At 43.7% G+C, this 19,375-nt stretch overlaps 1 protein-coding gene across 1 annotated transcript in view; it reads left to right on the forward strand.

Moving 5' to 3' along the window:
• LOC124613837 (osmotic avoidance abnormal protein 3-like) overlaps nt 1-7,403 on the forward strand; it is a 303,288-nt gene extending 295,885 nt beyond the window's left edge. Inside the window, exon 14 of the mRNA XM_047142560.1 lies at nt 7,275-7,403. Within this exon, the coding sequence (XP_046998516.1) occupies nt 7,275-7,403 (129 nt within the window). The remainder of the gene's footprint in view (nt 1-7,274) is intronic.
• Nucleotides 7,404-19,375: the final 11,972 nt, after the last annotated feature.

The following is a 19,375-nucleotide window of genomic DNA, read 5'->3' on the forward strand; positions in this document are numbered from 1 at the left end:
ACTTCCCCTTTAAAGGGAAGGTACACAAACAAATCTGTGGCACAGCCATGGGCACTGGCGTGGCAGCCTCCTATGCCAACCTGTTTATGGGCCATCTAGAGGAGATCTTCCTAGCCTCCCAAAATGTCAAATCCCTAATCTGGTTCAGGTTCATTGATGATATCTTCATGATCTGGGCTCAGGGCCAAGACATCCTACTCTCATTCCTTCACGACCTCAACACCTTCCCTCCCTGGTCCTCCTCAAACCAACATATCACCTTCCTGGACAGTGACCTCCTGCTCTCTGACAGCTGAGCCACCTGGGAATGTTGCATCTTTGACAAGAATTTCCTTGCCCAGTATGCTGAGAGTCTCACCAAGGTCTTCTCAGACAGGTACTATCCATTAGACCTAGCCTGCAAAAAGATCTCCAGTGCCATTTTCCACACACCCCACTATCATCCAACCACCCCCCAATAACCACCTACAAAGAAATGCCCCCGTTGTCATCCAATACCACCCCGGAGTGGAACAGTTGAACCACATCCATTACCTATAATCGTGCACTGAAATGAGGGACATCCTATCTAAGATTTTTCCCAATCCTCCTAAAGTGATGTTCCGTCATCCACCCAACCTGCGCATCATCCTAGTCCACCTCTATACTGCTCCCAGTCCCACTCCCTTGCCACTTGCCAAAGGGATCATACTCCTGTGGAAGATCCCGGTATAAGACCTGCTCTATTCACGCACCCAGTACTTCCTATTCCAGTCCTGTTATGAGTTTATCCTACACCATCACAGGCCAGCCACCTGTGAAAGCAGCTGTGTCGTATTCCACTTCTGCTGCAGTCAGTACAAAGCTTTTTCTATTGGTATGACTACCAACCAGCTGTCCTCCAGGATGAATAGCTGATGCCAAACTGTGGCCACGACCAAAGTTAACCATCTTGTGACACAACATGCAGATGCCTCCAGGATGAATAGCTGATGCCAAACTGTGGCCACGACCAAAGTTAACCATCTTGTGACACAACATGCAGATGAACATAACACTTGATTTCAATGGCTGGTTCACTACCCAAGCCATCTGGATCCTCCCCTCTACCACTCACTTTTCTGAACTGCACAGATGGGAGTTATTCTTACTACATGTTCTCTGCACGTGAAATTATCATGGCCTTAACCTATGGTAACATACTGTCTTCACATCCTCAACCCAACAGTTACCACTCCCTCTGCCCTATCAATTCCGCCCCATTCTTGTTCCCTCACCCTCGTTGTGTGGTGCTCTCTGTCAATTCACCCACTTGTTTTTCCTGTTTCCCACTCTTCTTCACTCCCTGACACACCACACTGAGCCCACAGCCAGTCAAACAGGTTACACTTGAACTGGCAGCCCTGGTCCATTGCCCAGGATGAAGGACAGCCAAATTGGAAGAGCTACATGTTGATGAATGCACTGGCAATGCTGTCAGCCGTGATGTCCTCCAGAGGAATTACCTCAACTTATCGAGTGCTCCGGTCGATTGCAGACACTATATATTTGAAACCCTTGGATGGAGGGAGCGGACCCACAAGATTGACATGGATGTGCCTTGGCCTGCCAAGGGGGATGGTAAAGGTGCAGGGGGGGAAGGGGGGAGGCACAGATGTATCGTGTGTCTGTGGATTACTGGCAGATGATTCGAGGTGGAAAAACCTGTGGGGGAGGGGGGGGGGGGGGGGGGGAAGATTCTGAGATAGGATGTGAATGGTGTCAGGAGAGTTTATGGTCCATTTATACAGTGAAGAGACACCCTTTGATATCATTACAGAGGAATTTGATCACCTCATAAACTGCTAAAAGTTCTCTATCAAATGCCAACCACTTGCACCGAGACATTGTCAGTTTTTTCGAGTAGAAGCAGAGTGGTTTCAAAGTATCACCCACGTGCTGCTGTAGCACACTGCCAATGGCCATGCCCCTGACAACAGCCATGAGGTACACATGTGCTTCTCTAATGAGGCGGGTGAAGGTAATGGCTTTGGAAAGTGTGGTCTTCAGATTGTTGAATGTGTTAATAATGTTGTTTGTCTAAGGGATATGCCATTTGCCTGATGTGTTCTTCCTGGGAAATGCGTCAGTCAGAGGCAAGTTGAGAATGAGGTCGGCCTGGTCTGAAGTGGGAGACATGCCATCAGACGAAATGGTAGTGGTACTAAATTGTGACTTTTCACGATGCGAACTTGTTCAAGGTCCTGTTGATGCTTGCCGACAGATGATGAGAACATAAGAATATTGTTGAGGTAAGCATAGACAAATGGGAAGTTAAACAACACTGAGTTGGTAAAAGGTTGTCCCATCTGGGCACCATTTTTAAGGTTGTGAGGCATGAATTGGTACTCAAAGAGTCCAAACAGTATAATGATAGCAGTCTTAGGTATGTCAAGTTGGTACATTGAAATTTGGTGGTACCCCTTGCGGCAGTCGAGAATTGTAAACACTTGGGCATGATGTAGCAACTAAGTGAAGTTCTGATTGTGGGGAATAGGGTAGTTATCAATGATCATGCTAGAATTTAGGGTTCTGTAATCACAGCACATTCAGTATGTACCATCTTTCTTTAACACAAGGTGTATTGATGATTACCAGTTGCTGTGTGAGTGTCATAGGATACCCACATTGAATCTTTGACTATGTCTTTAGTGCAGTGTAGCGTGAATGCAATAAGGCGCCCAGCCTTGTGTTGAACTGGAGCCCCCTTCATGGTATTTACATTATGACAGATGCCACTGCCACAGGTGATGGTGCCTAAGCGAAGGGGAGGCAGGAGGGGACAGCAGGTGGCGTGAGCTGTGAGTTGCTGGTAGCTGATGAGACCTAGCATTGATGGGAGCTGGATCATTGGCAGGTAAGTGTGGGTCCGCCAGCAGTGCGAGTGATGTGTCAGCTGATATCAGGAGACACCAGGTGAGGTGCACTGCGACGGTGGGTGGTGGGTGTGGCGGCGCACTGGTAGCAAGGATGATGTTGCCATTACTATGCACGTCACGTGGAAGCAGGTGTGGTTGCTGGGCATTGTGTAGTAGCATCAATGTAGCTGCGGACAGAGGCAGCAGTGTGTCGATCCGGGTTGCAAACGTCAGTCCATGATCACACTCAGAAGCCTGGGCATCAGTAGAGAGGTGACAGAAGTCTGTCAAAACACGTGACAGTTCATGGGACATCACCGTGATGCATGAGAGCAGCTCCAAGTTTTGTGCAAGGAGGGCTGCTGCCTGAGAGCACTCATGCGAGAGCTCAGGAACAGGCAATGGGTGTGCCATGTGGCTGTCGTCACAGGACATCAAAGCACTTAAAGAGTGGCGAAGTGCAGCCGCTTGAAGGTCAGGTGAGAGGTCACAGTAGTGGAGGAACTCCAATTCTATGATGGGTTCATCGATTTCTGAAACATAAAATGTTCATGGAGAAAGCATATTGTGGGAAGTACAGAGTGATAAGCTGATGGAGCTGTGAATAGCAATGCGTGACCTGTCAGCGAGACATAATGAAGGAGGAGAGAGATCAATAGGCACTGCAGTGGCAGGGATGATGTTGACATCCGCTCCCTTGTCTACAAGGAAGCGGAGGCTAGATGCAATGTCATGCACATAGAGGTGGTGATCATGTTCCTGAGGCAGACACTGTGTGACCTGGGCTGGTAGGTGCCGTGTGGCATTCAGGCAGGACGTGACACCTAAATGTGCCTGCCCCTGACTTTTGGGTGACTGCATGGCAGCCTGAAGTTGCAAGCAGCAGCGCCAAACATTGTGGGAAACCAGTGCAAGTAAGTAGGGGGGGAGGGGGGGAGGAGGGAGGAGGCAGAGGTGGTGTCAATGGATGGGCCAGATCATTGCTGAGTGCTCGAGAGCCAGGTCATTGCTGGGCTCTCGAGGGCTGGTCGGCCGCGTTTTTGTTGAAGTTGCTGCGTGTCGGGTTGTTGAGACTGGCAGTGTAGGCTGGAGGCCACCAACTGGCAGCAGCGCAGCAATGGAAGACTGGCACAGGCAGGCACAGCTGTGGGTGTGTGAGGGAGGGGGTAAAGGGGAGGGTGCTGCCCCCACCACTTCAGTCAGGGACAGTACTCGAAGCATGCACTGGGAGTGGAGAATGATAGTGAATGCTTGGTCAGTGAAATGGAGGCATGACTCCGGAAAGTAATTGCAGCTGTAGTTTGTAGAAGCCTGACAAGCCAAAGGGTCAAGAGAGCGACATCAGGCATAACTTCACTGTCGATTTGGGAGCGAAGGTGCTGCCAGAGCTGGGATGGTGTGTGCTCACATAGTAGTTCATCATGAAGAGTGTGGTGTATGGACTCTATAGGAGGACAAAAGAAATTTTTAGCAAGTGCATATTTGCAGCCATTATGTGGCGAAAGCAGTAGATCACTGACGAGGTCGATGTGCTCGTGCAGATGACCGATTATGCAAATGAACCTTGTGCTACCTGAGGTACCATTGAAATTGAGGATATTGTCCATTAGGGCAAACTATGTCTTAGTATTGGCTTTTTGCACTGCTGGGAGCTTGGGAAACCTCAGAGTAGTAGGATTACAAGTGGGCAATGAAGCAGCTGATGTGCACTGAGGCAGGGGAGCTGTACTATTCTGTGGTGTGAAATCACAATTGAGCAGTGCAAGGTTCATTATCAGACCAGTGACTGAAGCAGTGGAACCCTGGCCTGGCTTGTAGTTGGATGTATGTAGATGTCTGCTAATGTATGGCACAGATGTAGCTGAAACAGGTGCACCGGTGACAGGGGGGTCGGAAGGGTGGCGCAGACAGAACAGGCGCAGGCAGAACCAGGGTGTCATAGTCCATAACAGCAGGACCAGGTGTGTGGGTAGCAGCTGTGAGATGAGCAGGCGCAGATGAGGTAGTGGCACTGTAGTCAGAGGCAGCAGGCACAAACAATGCAGGTAGAAACAAGTAAAGGACGCCATGGTCCATAGCAGCAGGAGTTGGGGCGAACAAGGCAGGTGTGAAGAATGCTGTGGCACTGTGGGCTGGTGCGTCTGAAGTAGGTGTAAGCAGAGTATGGGTGCCATACGTCAGTGCAACAGGAGCCGGCATGGAAGGCAAAGGCATCCAGTGTGGCAGAAGTAACCAGTGGCCCATCAAAGCAGGCGGGGGAGGGGGAAGGGAGGGGGAGGGCAGGTGTCGTCGATGCAAATTGTGAGAACACTACAGAATGAGGAGCTGAGTGGAATAAGGATGCATGCTGTAGACTCATCGAATGGGTCATGTAACTCCAACCTTGTCCGTGGTCTGGTGAGGTGGTGTGGAACAGTGTGGCAACGTCCTTTACAGGGACAAGGTTGGTGAGCAGGCTGCTGGGTGTGGCACGGTTGGCATGCAGGGCAACAGGTGAGGGCAGCCATATTATGTTGGGTGAGGGTGCATCAGTGGTGTCGGAAACCTGTGAAATGAAGGCACATAGTTTGAAATGTGGTGCTACAGAAGAAAGCTGAAGATTAGTTGGGTAGATCACATAACTAATGAGGAGGTATTGAATAGAATTGGGGAGAAGAGAAATTTGTGGCACAACTTGACTAGAAGAAGGGATCGGTTTGTGTGACATATTCTGAGGCATCAAGGGATCACTAATTTAGTATTGGAGGGCAGCGTGGAGGGTAAAAATGGTAGAGGGAGACTAAGAGAGGAATACAATAAACAGATTCAGAAGGATGTAGGTTGCAGTAGGTACTGGGAGATGAAGAAGCTTGGACAGGATATAGTAGAATGGAGAGATGCATCAAACCAGTCTCTGGACTGAAGACCACAACAACAACAACAGTTCCACCTTGGCCACAAGTGACTACCTAGGTACAATAGCAGATTCATAGTCAAACTTCACTGTAGGCTTGGAGAAGTCTGAGTGAGAAGGAATAATAGTGTCCATATTGGTGGTGAACAGTAAGAACCGAAGCACATGAAACAAAGGCGATAAACACTCACAGTTTTTTGATGTTACTAACAATTTTCAGGGTCCCCACTCTGGTTATTGATGCAGTTAAGGTAACATACGTCACTAATAACACTCATTTCAATGGAAATACATTCATTAAACATTGAATAACCAGACACAATACAGCAGAAAACGTGAGTGTTACAGAACGTGAGAAAGCCGACATCGGATAATCAAAAGAAAGTCATTCACAGATAAAACACACTTTTCACTTATCGATAGTCCCCATAAGGTATACAGCAGTAAACATTTTTGACCAAATACCCAGTGATGTCAAGAATTTAATGAACAGCAAAATTAACTTCAAAAACTAACTGAAATCATATCTGCATGACAACTTCTTCTATTCAGTAGAAGATTTTCTGATTGTGTAGTGGTACGATTGTGCACATTTTCACAATTAAGAGAGAGAGAAAGAGATATTAAAAATAGTCTAATATAAAATGTTGTAAGCATGTGAAAAAATAATAATAATAGTGTTAAGGAATCGTGTAAATGGTCTGCATTCTATGTCATAAGCTATAAGTTATAGAAACTTTAATACAGGGTGTACATTAAGTCCAGGAACTCTTTCAATTATTTATTGCACCAGAACTAAACATTGTACAGACATAATACACATTGCATTTTGAAGAGAAATTCTGAAAGTTTTTTTTTTTTTTTAAAACATTTGATATGTGAACCATGAGTGAGCTGGCAGACGCCAACACGGTAATCGAATTCTTGCCATACCCGCCCCAGCATGGCATCGTTGACTGTGGCAATCACTTCCCATATTCTCTCCTGGAGCTCTGCTACTTCACATGGTAGAGGCGGTACATACACCAGATCTTTAATGTGTACCCACAGAAAAAAGTTACACGGAGTGAGATCTGGTGATCGGGGAAGCCATTTGAACTCCAACACACAGAAAGTTCGCTCCGCACCTGAACTCGCCATGTTTATGACTAGCGCTGACTATCGGCGAATTACCAAACTAGAATGTTGCAGTATACATGAAAAAAAACTTTCGGGGTTTCTCTTCAAAATGACATATGTATAATATCTGTACAATGTTTGGTTCTTGTGCAATAAATAACTGAAAGTGTTCCCAGACTTTATGTACACCCTATATACAATCCCTTGCTTCTACAAGTAGTTCTGCACAGAATACAGTACCAGTTGGCGTAGTAAAACTGTAACCAAAAACATTTAATTTGTATGTAACTCTTTTTCATTTTGTTAATAACTGAACATTTCAGTAACTTATCCAAAGTGATACAGCGATCTATCAAATATTTAGATCCTCTTATTTTAATTTGCAGAAACTGCGAAGAAGTGAAGAGGAAAACATTGCTGGGAATTATTTTAAATCTAGTCGAACACTGGAGCTTCTAAATAAGCTGAAGCAAAGAGGATGGTCATATCCCAACAAAGGAAGCTCCAACTACTGACTTTCTCAGCTGGTGCTCACTTTACACACAGAAAAAAAGAAAGAAATATATACTTTAGAAATTATTTTAAGAAAATATTCAAAAGTCTAGTAACACTTTCATTTTTTCTCTCTCCTTTCTCCGCCCTCCCCCCCATCTCTCTCTCTCTCTCTCTCTCTCTCTCTCTCTCTCTCACACACACACACACACACACACACACACACTAGCCGTGCTGATATAATAAGCATCTTCTAATATATATAACCAAAATATAAAAATGATTAGACACTGAGTTGGATTTTGGAAACTTTTCAAAATAAATGCAGAATATATTCTATGCAATGTTCTGATATTTTGGCCTACAACAGCAGCGTCTCTTAATTCCAAAAATAAAACAGTTCTGGTAGGACATTAGTATACCTTTCCACTACTATGTTGTGTACATAATCGCTGCCCTACATTGATATGTCCTATGCTATGCCATGATATTTTGATGTTCAGTGGCAGATGTCCTTAATACCTAAAATATGCCAATTCTGTGAGAGTGAATATTTCTTATAATGGTCTGCACACAGTCTCTATGTTGACATCCTAGCTTGCAAGACACTGTATTGATATTTCTTAAAATTCTGTTGCAAACCATGCTCTTATAATGGTCTGCACACAGTCTCTATGTTGACATCCTAGCTTGCAAGACATTGTATTGATATTTCTTAAAATTCTGTTGCAAACCATGCTCTGTTTTAACTTCATGTAATTCTGCAGTTTAACAGAATATTAAAGCTAGGCGGTCTGTGGCTAATTTCCATAATGGGACATTAAAATCTGGCGTTTCTTCATGAGAGAAGGCTATTTTAGAACTGTTGATCATTAATTTTGTGTGAATAAATAAGAAATGTGGGAAGACATTAGTAGTTAACAATGACGAAAAGGAAATGATCAGAACTTTCATGAGCACCCAACAGTAGACACTCAGATATGGGATGCAGAATGAGGAGGATCGAAAGCACAAGTTCAGAGGTGTTGTAGGCTGTAAGCAAGATAAATTTAGTACCAAGGGTGATAGTGATGCATAGAAAGTCTCTTACGAAAGCAAACACAGCAGCACAGCAGGTTCAATGGAAAGCTAAATTATCATTGCCAAATACAAGATAAACAATTTTGAAAAAGCTTTTGAATAGCAACATAAGAATTGTTCAATGAATTTAAAAACAAATTACATACCAATGTGGAATGTAACAATATTATGAAAAGGAAAGTTGCTACATATAATATATAGCAGAGATGCTGAGTTGCAGGTAGCCACAACAAAAAGATTGTGACAAATAAAGCTTTTGGCCAGTAAGGCCTTTGTCAAAAATAGATGACACACACACACACACACACACACACACACACACACACACAGGAGGCCGTAACATTTCAGAGACTATGGTGAGATGGGAAGTGGCGCGCCGCCCGTTCACAGTACACCGCTGACGCGGCGCGCCACCCATTCACAGTACACCGCCGACGCGGACAGGCTATGCCTAGTGGACTGGCGGGTAACAAATTAGACCCTGGAGCAGCACCTCCAAATGTTACAACAGCTCGTAAGGCTGAGAGAAAACAAGCAAACATATAAATCATCCACAATAATCATGGAACATATGAAAATGATGAGAGCACAACAAAGCTCAACATTAGCATGGCCCAAGCCCCGACCAAACCTTACATGTAACAACCTGAATTTTACAAAGAATTATTAATGATTAGCCAGTTAATCTTACAATAAAATATAACAATTTAATGTAATAATCACACACAAGCTTCAGTCACATTAACTTAAGTGGCTTACAAGGTAACAGTCAAGTCTCGAGGGCTAGCACTCTCAAACAACTACAATTGTAATCATATCTGACACAATAAATATTAATTTTCTCGAAAGGGTAAATCTCACCAGGGTTATGGAACACAATCACGCAAAAGCTCTAAGATTCACTGGGCCCTAGCGTTTGCTTACCACAGCTCTAGGCAACTTTATAGTCGTGACATTAATTGGGGAAGCAATAACTTCCAATACAAATCAGACAAAATTTTGACCTCAGTGGTCACTAACGCACATGGCGGCCAAGAACAATGACAATTACAAGTTTGTTTGTGTGGCTATCCTCCGCAGCAAGCATATCAATACTTGTTTTGTAAAACGTTGTAGATCCCACTCATGATGCCCTAGAAAAGGAAAAGGCGAAATGCCTATGGGATAAATAAAGTAACTGCTAGTAGGAAAAGGCAGTTTTATTTACAAATCAAGTATGACAATTAATTTCAATATTATGAAAAGGAAAGTTGCCACTCACCATATAGCGGAGATGCTGAGTCACAGATAGGCACAACAAAAAGAATGTCACAAATAAAGCTTTTGGTCCATAAAGCCTTGGTCAAAAATAGACAACACACACACACACACACACACACACACACACACACAGGCAAACATAACTCTCACACACGACTGCAGTCTCGGGCAACTGTAGCCGTTTTTCACAAAGGCCTTATGGGCCGAAAGCTTCCTTTTTGACAGTCTTTTTGTTGTGCCTATCTGCAATTCAGCATCTCCACTGTATGGTGAGTGGCAACTTTCTTTTTCATAATATTGTTACATTCCATCCTGGATTTTCCATTGCTTGAAAATTAATTTCAGATGCAGATAGCAAACAAGCAGACAATGAACAAGTTATAATTAAATGAAATTTTAAAGTTCAAATGTGACACTCAAATAATGTCAAATAAAGGTAAATTCAATTCTTGAAACAGAGTGATGGAGAAACACAGGCAATCCAGAGTACCGAGAGCAACTTCAACATCCGAGTACATGCAGTAATCAAGTAATGAGTACCTTACCTGCAAGGGCAGAACAGACAGTATTAGAAAACGAGCAACACTCAAACACCTGTATCAGCAACTATGCCTCCTTAATGCAGGGTAAACTGGCTGCATTGACTTTAGGCCCAAATATTGCAGACCAATGTGACTTTAATGATGACTGGCCGCTTAGACAATCGTGCGCCCATAACCTCTGTGCACAGTGCACTGTATATCACATGTGCCACTATCCCTCTCTTGCCCTGACTATGACTGACTAATTGCCAATGTGGTCAGCAAGCTAACCAAGGAACTACAACCAAAGATTGTACTAAGGGACCAGCAAGGTGCCACCTGGCAATTAAGTGGAGGTGGATCGTGCCAGTAGGCAAGGATGCAAAAAAGTGGAATGAGCCAATGCGGCTCAGCTAGTGGTGGAGGGAAGGATCCAGAAGTTCGGATTGGGGAACAACCAGTGTTATTATCAGCTTTATGCTGTGCAAATGGGTAAGCAAGTTTGTTCTTTGCAACAGTTTGGCAGTGGCCATTCATCTTGGTAGACAATTGTTTGATAGTCATACCGACATAAAAAGCTGTGTAGCATTTGCTGTAGAGTTGGCATGTGATATGGCTGCTTTCACAAGTAGCCTGGTCTCTGATGGAATAGGAAGACTGGAGTACGAAGTCTGGGTGAGTGGATTGGGCAGGTCTTCCATTTTGGTCTACCACAGGGCTGTGATCCCTGTGGCAAAGGGTTGGGAGTGGAAGGGGCATAGGGATGGACTAGGATATTGTCAAGGTTGGGTTGGTGATGGAACACCACTTTAGGAGGTGTGGGAAGGATCTTGGGTAGGATGTCCATCACTGAAGGGCACAATAAGAGATAATCAAAGCCACGACAAAGACTATGGTTTAATTGTTTCAGTCCAGGGTAATATTGGGTGATGAGGGGGGTGCTCATTTTCAACAGATTCTTGGGGGTGGTGGGAGGATTAGAGGCATGTGAGAATATGACACTAGAAATCTGTTTGTGTACAAGGTTTGGGAGGGGGTTGCGGCTGTCTGTGAAGGCCTTCATGAGAACTTCAGCAGCATACTGGGCAAGGGAGTTATTGTCATTGCAGATACATCTTCCATAGGTGGGTACAATATACTAGGTGGGGAGGGGGGGGGGGGGGGGGATTTGGTGTGGAAGTGTTGGCAACTGTTGAAATGCAGGTAGTGTTTGTGATTAGAAGGTTTCATATGGAGAGAGGTTTCAATGGAGTCGTCAGAGAGGTGGAGGTCAAAGTCCAGGAACGTGGTACATTGGGTTGAGGAGAACCAGGTGAAGAGGGTGGGGGATATTTGAGATTGTGAAGGAATGAAGGTGAGGTGTCGTGGCCCTGAGTGCAGATCATGAAGATACCATCAATGTATCTGAACATGACTAGGGGCTGGAAATTTTGGGAGGCTAGGAAGGTTTCCTCTAGATGGTCCATAAACAGATTGGCCTAGAAGGGAGCCCTGCTGGTGCCCATGGTTATGCTATGGATTTGTTTGTATACTTGCCCTTCAAAAGAGAGTTCTGAGTGGGGATATAAGTGGAGAAATGTGTATGGAATGAGGTTGGTGATTTGGAGTCTGAAGGATGTTGAGTGAGGTAGTGTTCAACAGCAGCAAGGCCATGGGCAATAGGGATGTCGGTGTATAGAGAGGTGGCATCAACAGTGATGAGTAGCGCTCCCAGAGGTAAAGGGGTAGGGATGGTGGAGAATCGGTGGTTAGCATCTCTGATCTGAGAGGCTAGGTTCTGGGCAACTGGTTGGAGGTGGGGGATCAACAAGAGTGCAAATTCTTTCACTAGGAGCAAAATGACCAGCTACAATGGGATGTTCACAGTTGGGGTAGGTTTGTGGATTTTGGGTGTGTGGGGACTGTTTGGGTGAGGAGGGAGATGGACTAAGGGAAGAGTTTCTAGGATGGGCTTAAGGATTTCAGTGCGAATTGGACATTGTCTTGGACTTCTGGGACGAGATCACTATGGCATAGTTTGCAGGTGGAGGAGTCAGGGAGTTGGCAGCGACCTTCTGTCATGTAGTCACTATGACTCAAGTAGTACACCAGTACATATCTTGTGCATAAATGCAACAGATTTTGACAAAGCAAAAAATTTAAGGTATGAGAACACTTTTTGTTGATATACTGAGAACTGTGTATTGGAAACTGATGAATGCTTACTCATTTTGTTTAATTGAGACTATGTATGCTGCTCATTTAGGCAAACAGCAGTGTGACTTAATACCAGGACCATGGCTAGTACTACTAGGAGCATTAATCAGTATGTCCATTTGCTCTAATAGCTAGGCTTCTATTTCCACACAACCACTGCAGCAGACTACTATCATCTATACCGCCAACCTACATGTTGTAATGTTTGCTAATGCTTGCAATATTAATTCATGACTTTACAATGCACCAAACACTAGTTGTCACAAAATATGTCTTTTTATTCAGGTCACAAATTCTGTTGGCCTACAGAACTTTATTTTTTTTTTTTTAGTATCTTGTCAGGTTCAATGCTATCATGACTCAACAATAACAAAATTAAAATTATTGACATGAGGTATGTTATCATCACATTTTCCATCAGATGTTCACTCCTCTCCAAAAAACTGGCTGTGCTCTAGGTCAGAAAATTTATTGTTGCAACACCCCTTGGTTGCCAGCTGTAAGCTGGCTACTTTCACTGTCTTACCAATTTTGGTTTCTAAATGGCATGACACATAACCCATAGTAAAATATTAATTATTCCGTCCAGTACTCCAGATTAATCTGAGCTCTGAACACAATGTTTTGACCAACAATGCTGACAAGCGACTCTCAACTTCATGGAAAAAGTCAAGTCTAACAGATGCAGGAACAAAATGAAAAATAAAAGTTTCTTACTAATTTCACCTTTGAGAAATATTACAATAGGAAGGAAGCTACCTGGCATTGTCTTAGGGATCTGTGCTACAAAGAGATTTCCAGTAAGATGACTTCCCGACTACAAAGAATCTGGAACAGCATAATTTCAGACAATAGAATTAACAGCCTCAATTACTTTACACTTAACTGACTCTACCACTCTTGAAACTTGTTATTGGAACACACATACTTAATTACTATCTTTTTCTCACTCATTGTCTGAATAAACTTACGTTCATGTATCAGAATGTTAGAGGACTAAAAAACAAAGTTAATGAATATCTAGTATCTTTACATGATCTACAATGTCAAAAAGGAGGTCATGTAACGTGTGTCTGAACAACATGTAAATACAGGAATCCATATGTTAAACAGAGATGACTGTAAGTTAACACGCCATTTCTGTAATGAAAATATGGAGAAAGGAGGAGTTGTTTTAGTGCCTGACAGTAGTTTGGATTCGCTGCCAGTCCGAGTATCAATATGGAGGATAGGTCAGAGATATGTGGACTACATACTCCAGCCACAGCCTGCTCCTATGTAGGTGCCACTGCAGCTGCAAATATGTCACATGGTGCCATCCACTGATGCATGATTGCCTGTAAATTCCATGGCCCCACACTTGCCTGTTGGTCTCGCTAGTTCACTGAAGCAGTAGATAACACACCGTTGATCAGTAGTGTGTCTGAGATCGCCTGTATTATGGTTTTAATTCAGACTGCTCCCTTGACTCCTCGTGTATGTTTACAATGACTTTCACAATGCTTTGGACTTTGCTTCTGGCTAGCTGTGCCCTTCAACTCTGCTGATGTGAACCACAGGAATTGCCTATTTGTTCCATTAATATCTGCATTACAACCAGTGTGAGTGATCGTAAACTGTGTTCTGCCTACACAGACTACAATAGAAAAGTGGCAACAATGACTCTCTCACTATGAAACTATTCTAGCAAAGCACAGATACTGAGTTTCTAGAGTTGTGGCAGCAGCATCATTTACAGCAGTGGGAATTCCAACAGCAACTCCAGAAATTGCCGTTACAACTACTAACGCAACAACAGTCTGCAGCTGCAGCTTTATCTCCTCCCCTTCCGCGGTTCACTTGCTTTGATGAGGCAAAGGAGAGTCAGGAGGCCTAGTTATGTTGTTTTACTCTTCACTGCAAAGCAGGCCAAATAACTGACCCAGAACATCAGCATATCCTATTACTGCCTTTTGGTAATAAATTCTATGAGTTGGTGCAGGAAGTCCACCCATTCTCAGAGACCTGTGGTTGGAGCTTTTATGATGCTTGTGGTTTGCTGTTCAACTATTACAGTCATCAACCTCATGTAGTTGCAGCTGGCCTACAATTTCATAAATGTGTTAAGCAACACAAGCAATCATATGTAGCATGGGCTGCTGACTTGCAAGGCTTAGGAAATGTGTAATTTTTCCTGTAAACTGTGTGGTGCATCATATGTGGAATCATTATCATATGTGGAATCAGGTTATTATATATTTCACTCCCGTCAGAGATGGGAAGGATTTAGAGTTATCTGGTCCACCAAACAGAGCAGCGAGCAGAGATTTGCCAAAGCTCATGAAGTAACAGGATGAGCACTGGTTATATTTCAAGGTACTTCTGGTGTTGACTTTCTTAGAGGTAGTAGTAGTCACTGCTATGTTCTGTGATCAACTGATGACATGAAGTCAATGTCATCAACTGATTTACTAAGCACCCATTCATCCAGCCATACTGGATTCAGTAGTTGGTACAGTAATTAGCGATACACCACACTATACTGGTAAACATGCAAAAATGGAAGTACTGTGTTCGTTGTTGGTATGTTCCAAAGTGAGAGGAGGCTCAAACAACAGTTTTCTCCCTGTTGTTGTCAAAGAGTTCCAGAAAAGTTTGTGCCATCAAATATGTCCAGATTGTGCCCCATGGCATCAATGATATCACAACATTTCTGTGACATAACCTGTTTTGCCTGCCACAAACCGGCACATGTAGCAAGTGTGTGTCTCTGCTAGTGTGCAACAACAGCAGCATGTTCATAGCACCAACAGACGGGATGCAGCAGCTCATGTTGCATCTGGAAATTAGTGGAGCAACATTAGATTTCCAGTTGGACGCAGGTGCGTCATGTCTCAGATTAATGTGGATACGTACCGAAGCATCAGCTCTCCACAGCTGCGGTACACTAGGCACAGAGTGGTGACATACAATGGCGAGTTGCTCCCATTGCTTGGTCAGATTGTAGTCCAAGCTATTGATAACCTTATGTGTACAATATAAGCAACTCTTTGAATCTACATTATGGTGTGCAACTGGTTTCCCAGCCTCTATACCTTTAAAGTAAACAGTGCAATGCATACGTTTTGTTGAGCACATCCAGTGTCTTTTGCATGCACGATCAAGTCAAAGTGGAACTAGATAGTTTGAAAAATATGAGAGTAATATCCCCAGTATCATCTAGCAAGTGGGCAACACCCTTGGTTGCAGTTTGAAGCCAAATTGGTCACTTATAATTCGTGGTGATGTTAAGTCTTAACATTAATGATCAATGAAATGTTCATCTGTATTCAATTCCTAGCCTAGAGGAATTGTTGGTAAAATTGACTGAGGCTCATTATTTTTCAGAGACAGATCTCACTAATGCCTACTTTCAGTTTTTTTTTGTTTTTTGTTTTTTTTGTTTGTGTGTGTGTGTGTGTGTGTGTGTGTGTGTGTGTGACTAACACACCATCACACCATTCAGCATGTATCATTATAACAGGTTGTCACTTGGGTTCACAAGCACTCCAGTGATATTTCTGGGATACCCTTAGCAACTCATCCAAAGCATTCATAACTATGTTACTTATTTAGATGACTTTCTAGTTGCCAGGACCATGCAGGAGCAGTACCTGCATAATCTACAGAAGATGTTTGAGCAGCTCCAGGCCCACGCTCTGCATTGTGTAATTTCTTTGAGCGAAGTGCAAAGTACCACGAACATATATAGGTAAAGAAGGGATTACATCCACACGGAATCATGTGGATGCAATCGCTAACTTACTGTCTCCTAACAGCCTCCAAGAACTACAATCATACCTAAAAACCAACTCCACCTGAACAGGCCACAAAGGCCCAATGATACCGACCAGCCACCATGTCATCCTCAGCACACAGGCGTTACTGGATGCGGATGTGGGGGGATATGCGGTCAGCATACTGCTCTCCTGGCCGTATGTCAGTTTATGAGACTGGAGCCACTATTTCTCAATCAAATAGTTCCTCAGTGTGCCTCACAATGGCTGCATGTGCCCTGCTTTCAACAGCACTCGGCAGACTGGATGGTCACCCATCCGAGTGCTAGTCCAGCCCGACAGCATTTAACTACGGTGATCTGGCAGGAACCGATGCTACGACTGCAGCAAGGCTCTTGGCACAGTCATGCCTGGGCAAAATTAATTATTAAGCTAGATTTATTCCCAATGTGGCCCCGGTGTCCCAACCACTTTGTCAGTTACATAAAAAAGTTGTTAAATTTGTGGGGTCAGAAAGATGCCAGAAAGCTCTCTTGCATTTTCAAAATTGCATTAGGGGAGCCCCTTGTTCAGAAGGACTCTGACTGAGCAAACGCTTAACACTTGTGACATGTGTCAGATTGTGGCATTAGTGTTGTGCTGTCCCACAAATAGACTGATGGCCCACAGAGGCCCACCATGTTTAAAACATTAAATGCATAACACAGGATTTTTTTTTTTGCAAATCAAGACAAAAACTTTGGCTATCATATACATCCTCAAGAAGTTTCACTTGCATCTCTATAGTACAAAGTGTCACCTGATCACCAACTACAAGCCCCTTCTTCCCTATTTAATTATAATTTGAAACTTCTGATAGCTGGTGCAGCGGCTGCAATGGTGGCCATCGTTCCTGAGTGACTATATATATGAGATTCATTAGAAGCTCACCAAGCAGCGCTCAAATGCAGGCACACTTTCCCTCTTGGCATGTGGTGCAAATCCTGAGTTTGACAGACATGAAGCACTGTGTTTTGCCTTAGACATAAATAAGTGATACGCCCTCAACTAATTCTCAATTACAGTGCACAAAGTAGCGGCAGAAACACGCCGTGATTGACTACTCTTCTAGATGTTGCCTGCTGTACAGCTGGGTTGGCCAGAGCACTTGCCTAAGGGCACTGAGGTGGAATGGCGCACCTATTTTTCATTTAGGCACTTGCTTAATGTCAATGATGGTGTCATATTGTTAGCTATAGATGATTCTGACTGCCACATAGTAGTTCCTCCCAAGCTTTGCTCTCACACACTAAAGCTCTCCATACTGCACTGTGGGGAACGTGCAGAACGAAGGCAATAGCATGGCGACAAGTGTACTGTCCTGATATTGATGACATAATAGAACACACCATCCGGAACTGCCAAACCTGTACTTACAATAAAATAGCCCCGCGTCTACCTGAAGCAACCACAAAATTAAGGTTTGAGTTATTATTCCAAGTTTATAGCACATCAATAAAATTATACATATAGCAATCAAATTTACCTTCTCTTCCCAGGAATATTGTAGATGTTTCCTCTAATATGATGTTGGATGTTTGTTGTGCCAACTCCCGTCTTTAATCTTTTAAAGCAAATTAAGCTCTGTCCTTCACTGCTACTGCACTCCATGAAATACTTCCAAATTAGGGGTGGTATCATTCTACAGTCCAACTGATGTCCAACGAAGACAGCAAGAAACTACGGTTTAGACCAGGTGGGGGCAAGACTTACACTCTGCACATCGTCTAATAGGCCCTACCACATTGCAACAGGTACATTACTGTCTCTGCTATGCTGTACTCGTTCTTGTGTCATTTTTTTGTTGCTAGTTTCTAACTGTAGGTGTTGATTGTTTTTCCTGTTTTCTATTATAATCTAGCATTTCAAAGCAACAAAAGTTTTAAGAATAAACATTACTAATTTTTAAAAAATCTTTTCTGTAGAAACAAAAAATGTTAGCACTTCTGATATGCCAAATTGATATGGTTTTTTTTTTTTACCCAGTTATTATTAAATAATGAAAAAACCGTTCTAACCAAGACAAAAAAAAAAAAAAAAAAAAAAAAAAAAAAAAAGAAAAAATAGCAGTTACTCAGAACTATAATGTCAGTATCAGTTTTAGTAGGCTGGTTTTTCCCATCTCTAGCTCTCGCCACAAGCAGACATAACATCTCCCTCCCAACCCTGCCCTCCCCTTCCCACTTGGTCACAGGTGACGACTTGCCAAGATCTATGCAGCCATGCCAGGGGCAAATCCGTCCAATAGCCTGCCTGCTACAGCTACAACCTTTACCCCCAAGTTGGGTATCAACAGGAGGCCAACAATGACCAGCTACAGGAGATGATGGGTGTGGAACCACTTCCACCCTCTAAGCAACTTCCGAGGCCAACAGTGACCAGCTACAGAAGGTGATGGGTGTGGAACCAGTTCCACCCCCTAAGCAACTTCCATCTCCTACCATGACCACCACCCCCATCACTATACAATCAGTGGAGGTGGCACTTTTCCAGACTAAGATGACCTTGCAGTCCAAACCATTGTCCCCATCTGCAACACATCCGGCACACACTCCCCTGTAGGCAGTAGCAAGCTGCGCCCCAGATCGGTCAAAAATCCCACTAACTGCGCTGGCATCCAACTCAGCTGATCATATTGGGGAACTATCGTGGAAGCCCTTGGCACAGATTCTTAGATCTGTCTCTCTCCTTACTTGACAAAGTTGGCACAGACTGGGCCATTTCTAGCCTTACATGCTCGCTAATGGGAGGTGGTGTTCAGTATCTGGCAGCCCGAGTATCAATATGGAAGATAGGTCAGAGAATACTGTAGTACAGGGTGGCAGCAAGTCAAGGAGTATTTAGGAATTTGATTTAAAAATTTTATTTCAGGGGCCCCAATCAAATCTTTACAAGTTTTCTCCCAGAGCAACTTCGGCTGTGCCTGCATGACACGAGTTGCCTGCCTTTCAGAACTGAGGCAGTTATGTCCAGTGAAAGCTCCTGACAAGAGATGCCTTGAGCCCTCTGCTGAAATCGCTAATGAATTCACATCGTTTTTAGCCAATTGCATGCATGGGATACAAGTCACATGTACGGACACTGGAGGATTCTGCAGTGCAGAACTCAGTTGCTTCTCTCTTGTGACCCAGAACTCGAGCAGAA

Source organism: Schistocerca americana, chromosome 4 (assembly GCF_021461395.2).
Source record: "Schistocerca americana isolate TAMUIC-IGC-003095 chromosome 4, iqSchAmer2.1, whole genome shotgun sequence".
NCBI lineage: Eukaryota > Metazoa > Arthropoda > Insecta > Orthoptera > Acrididae > Schistocerca > Schistocerca americana.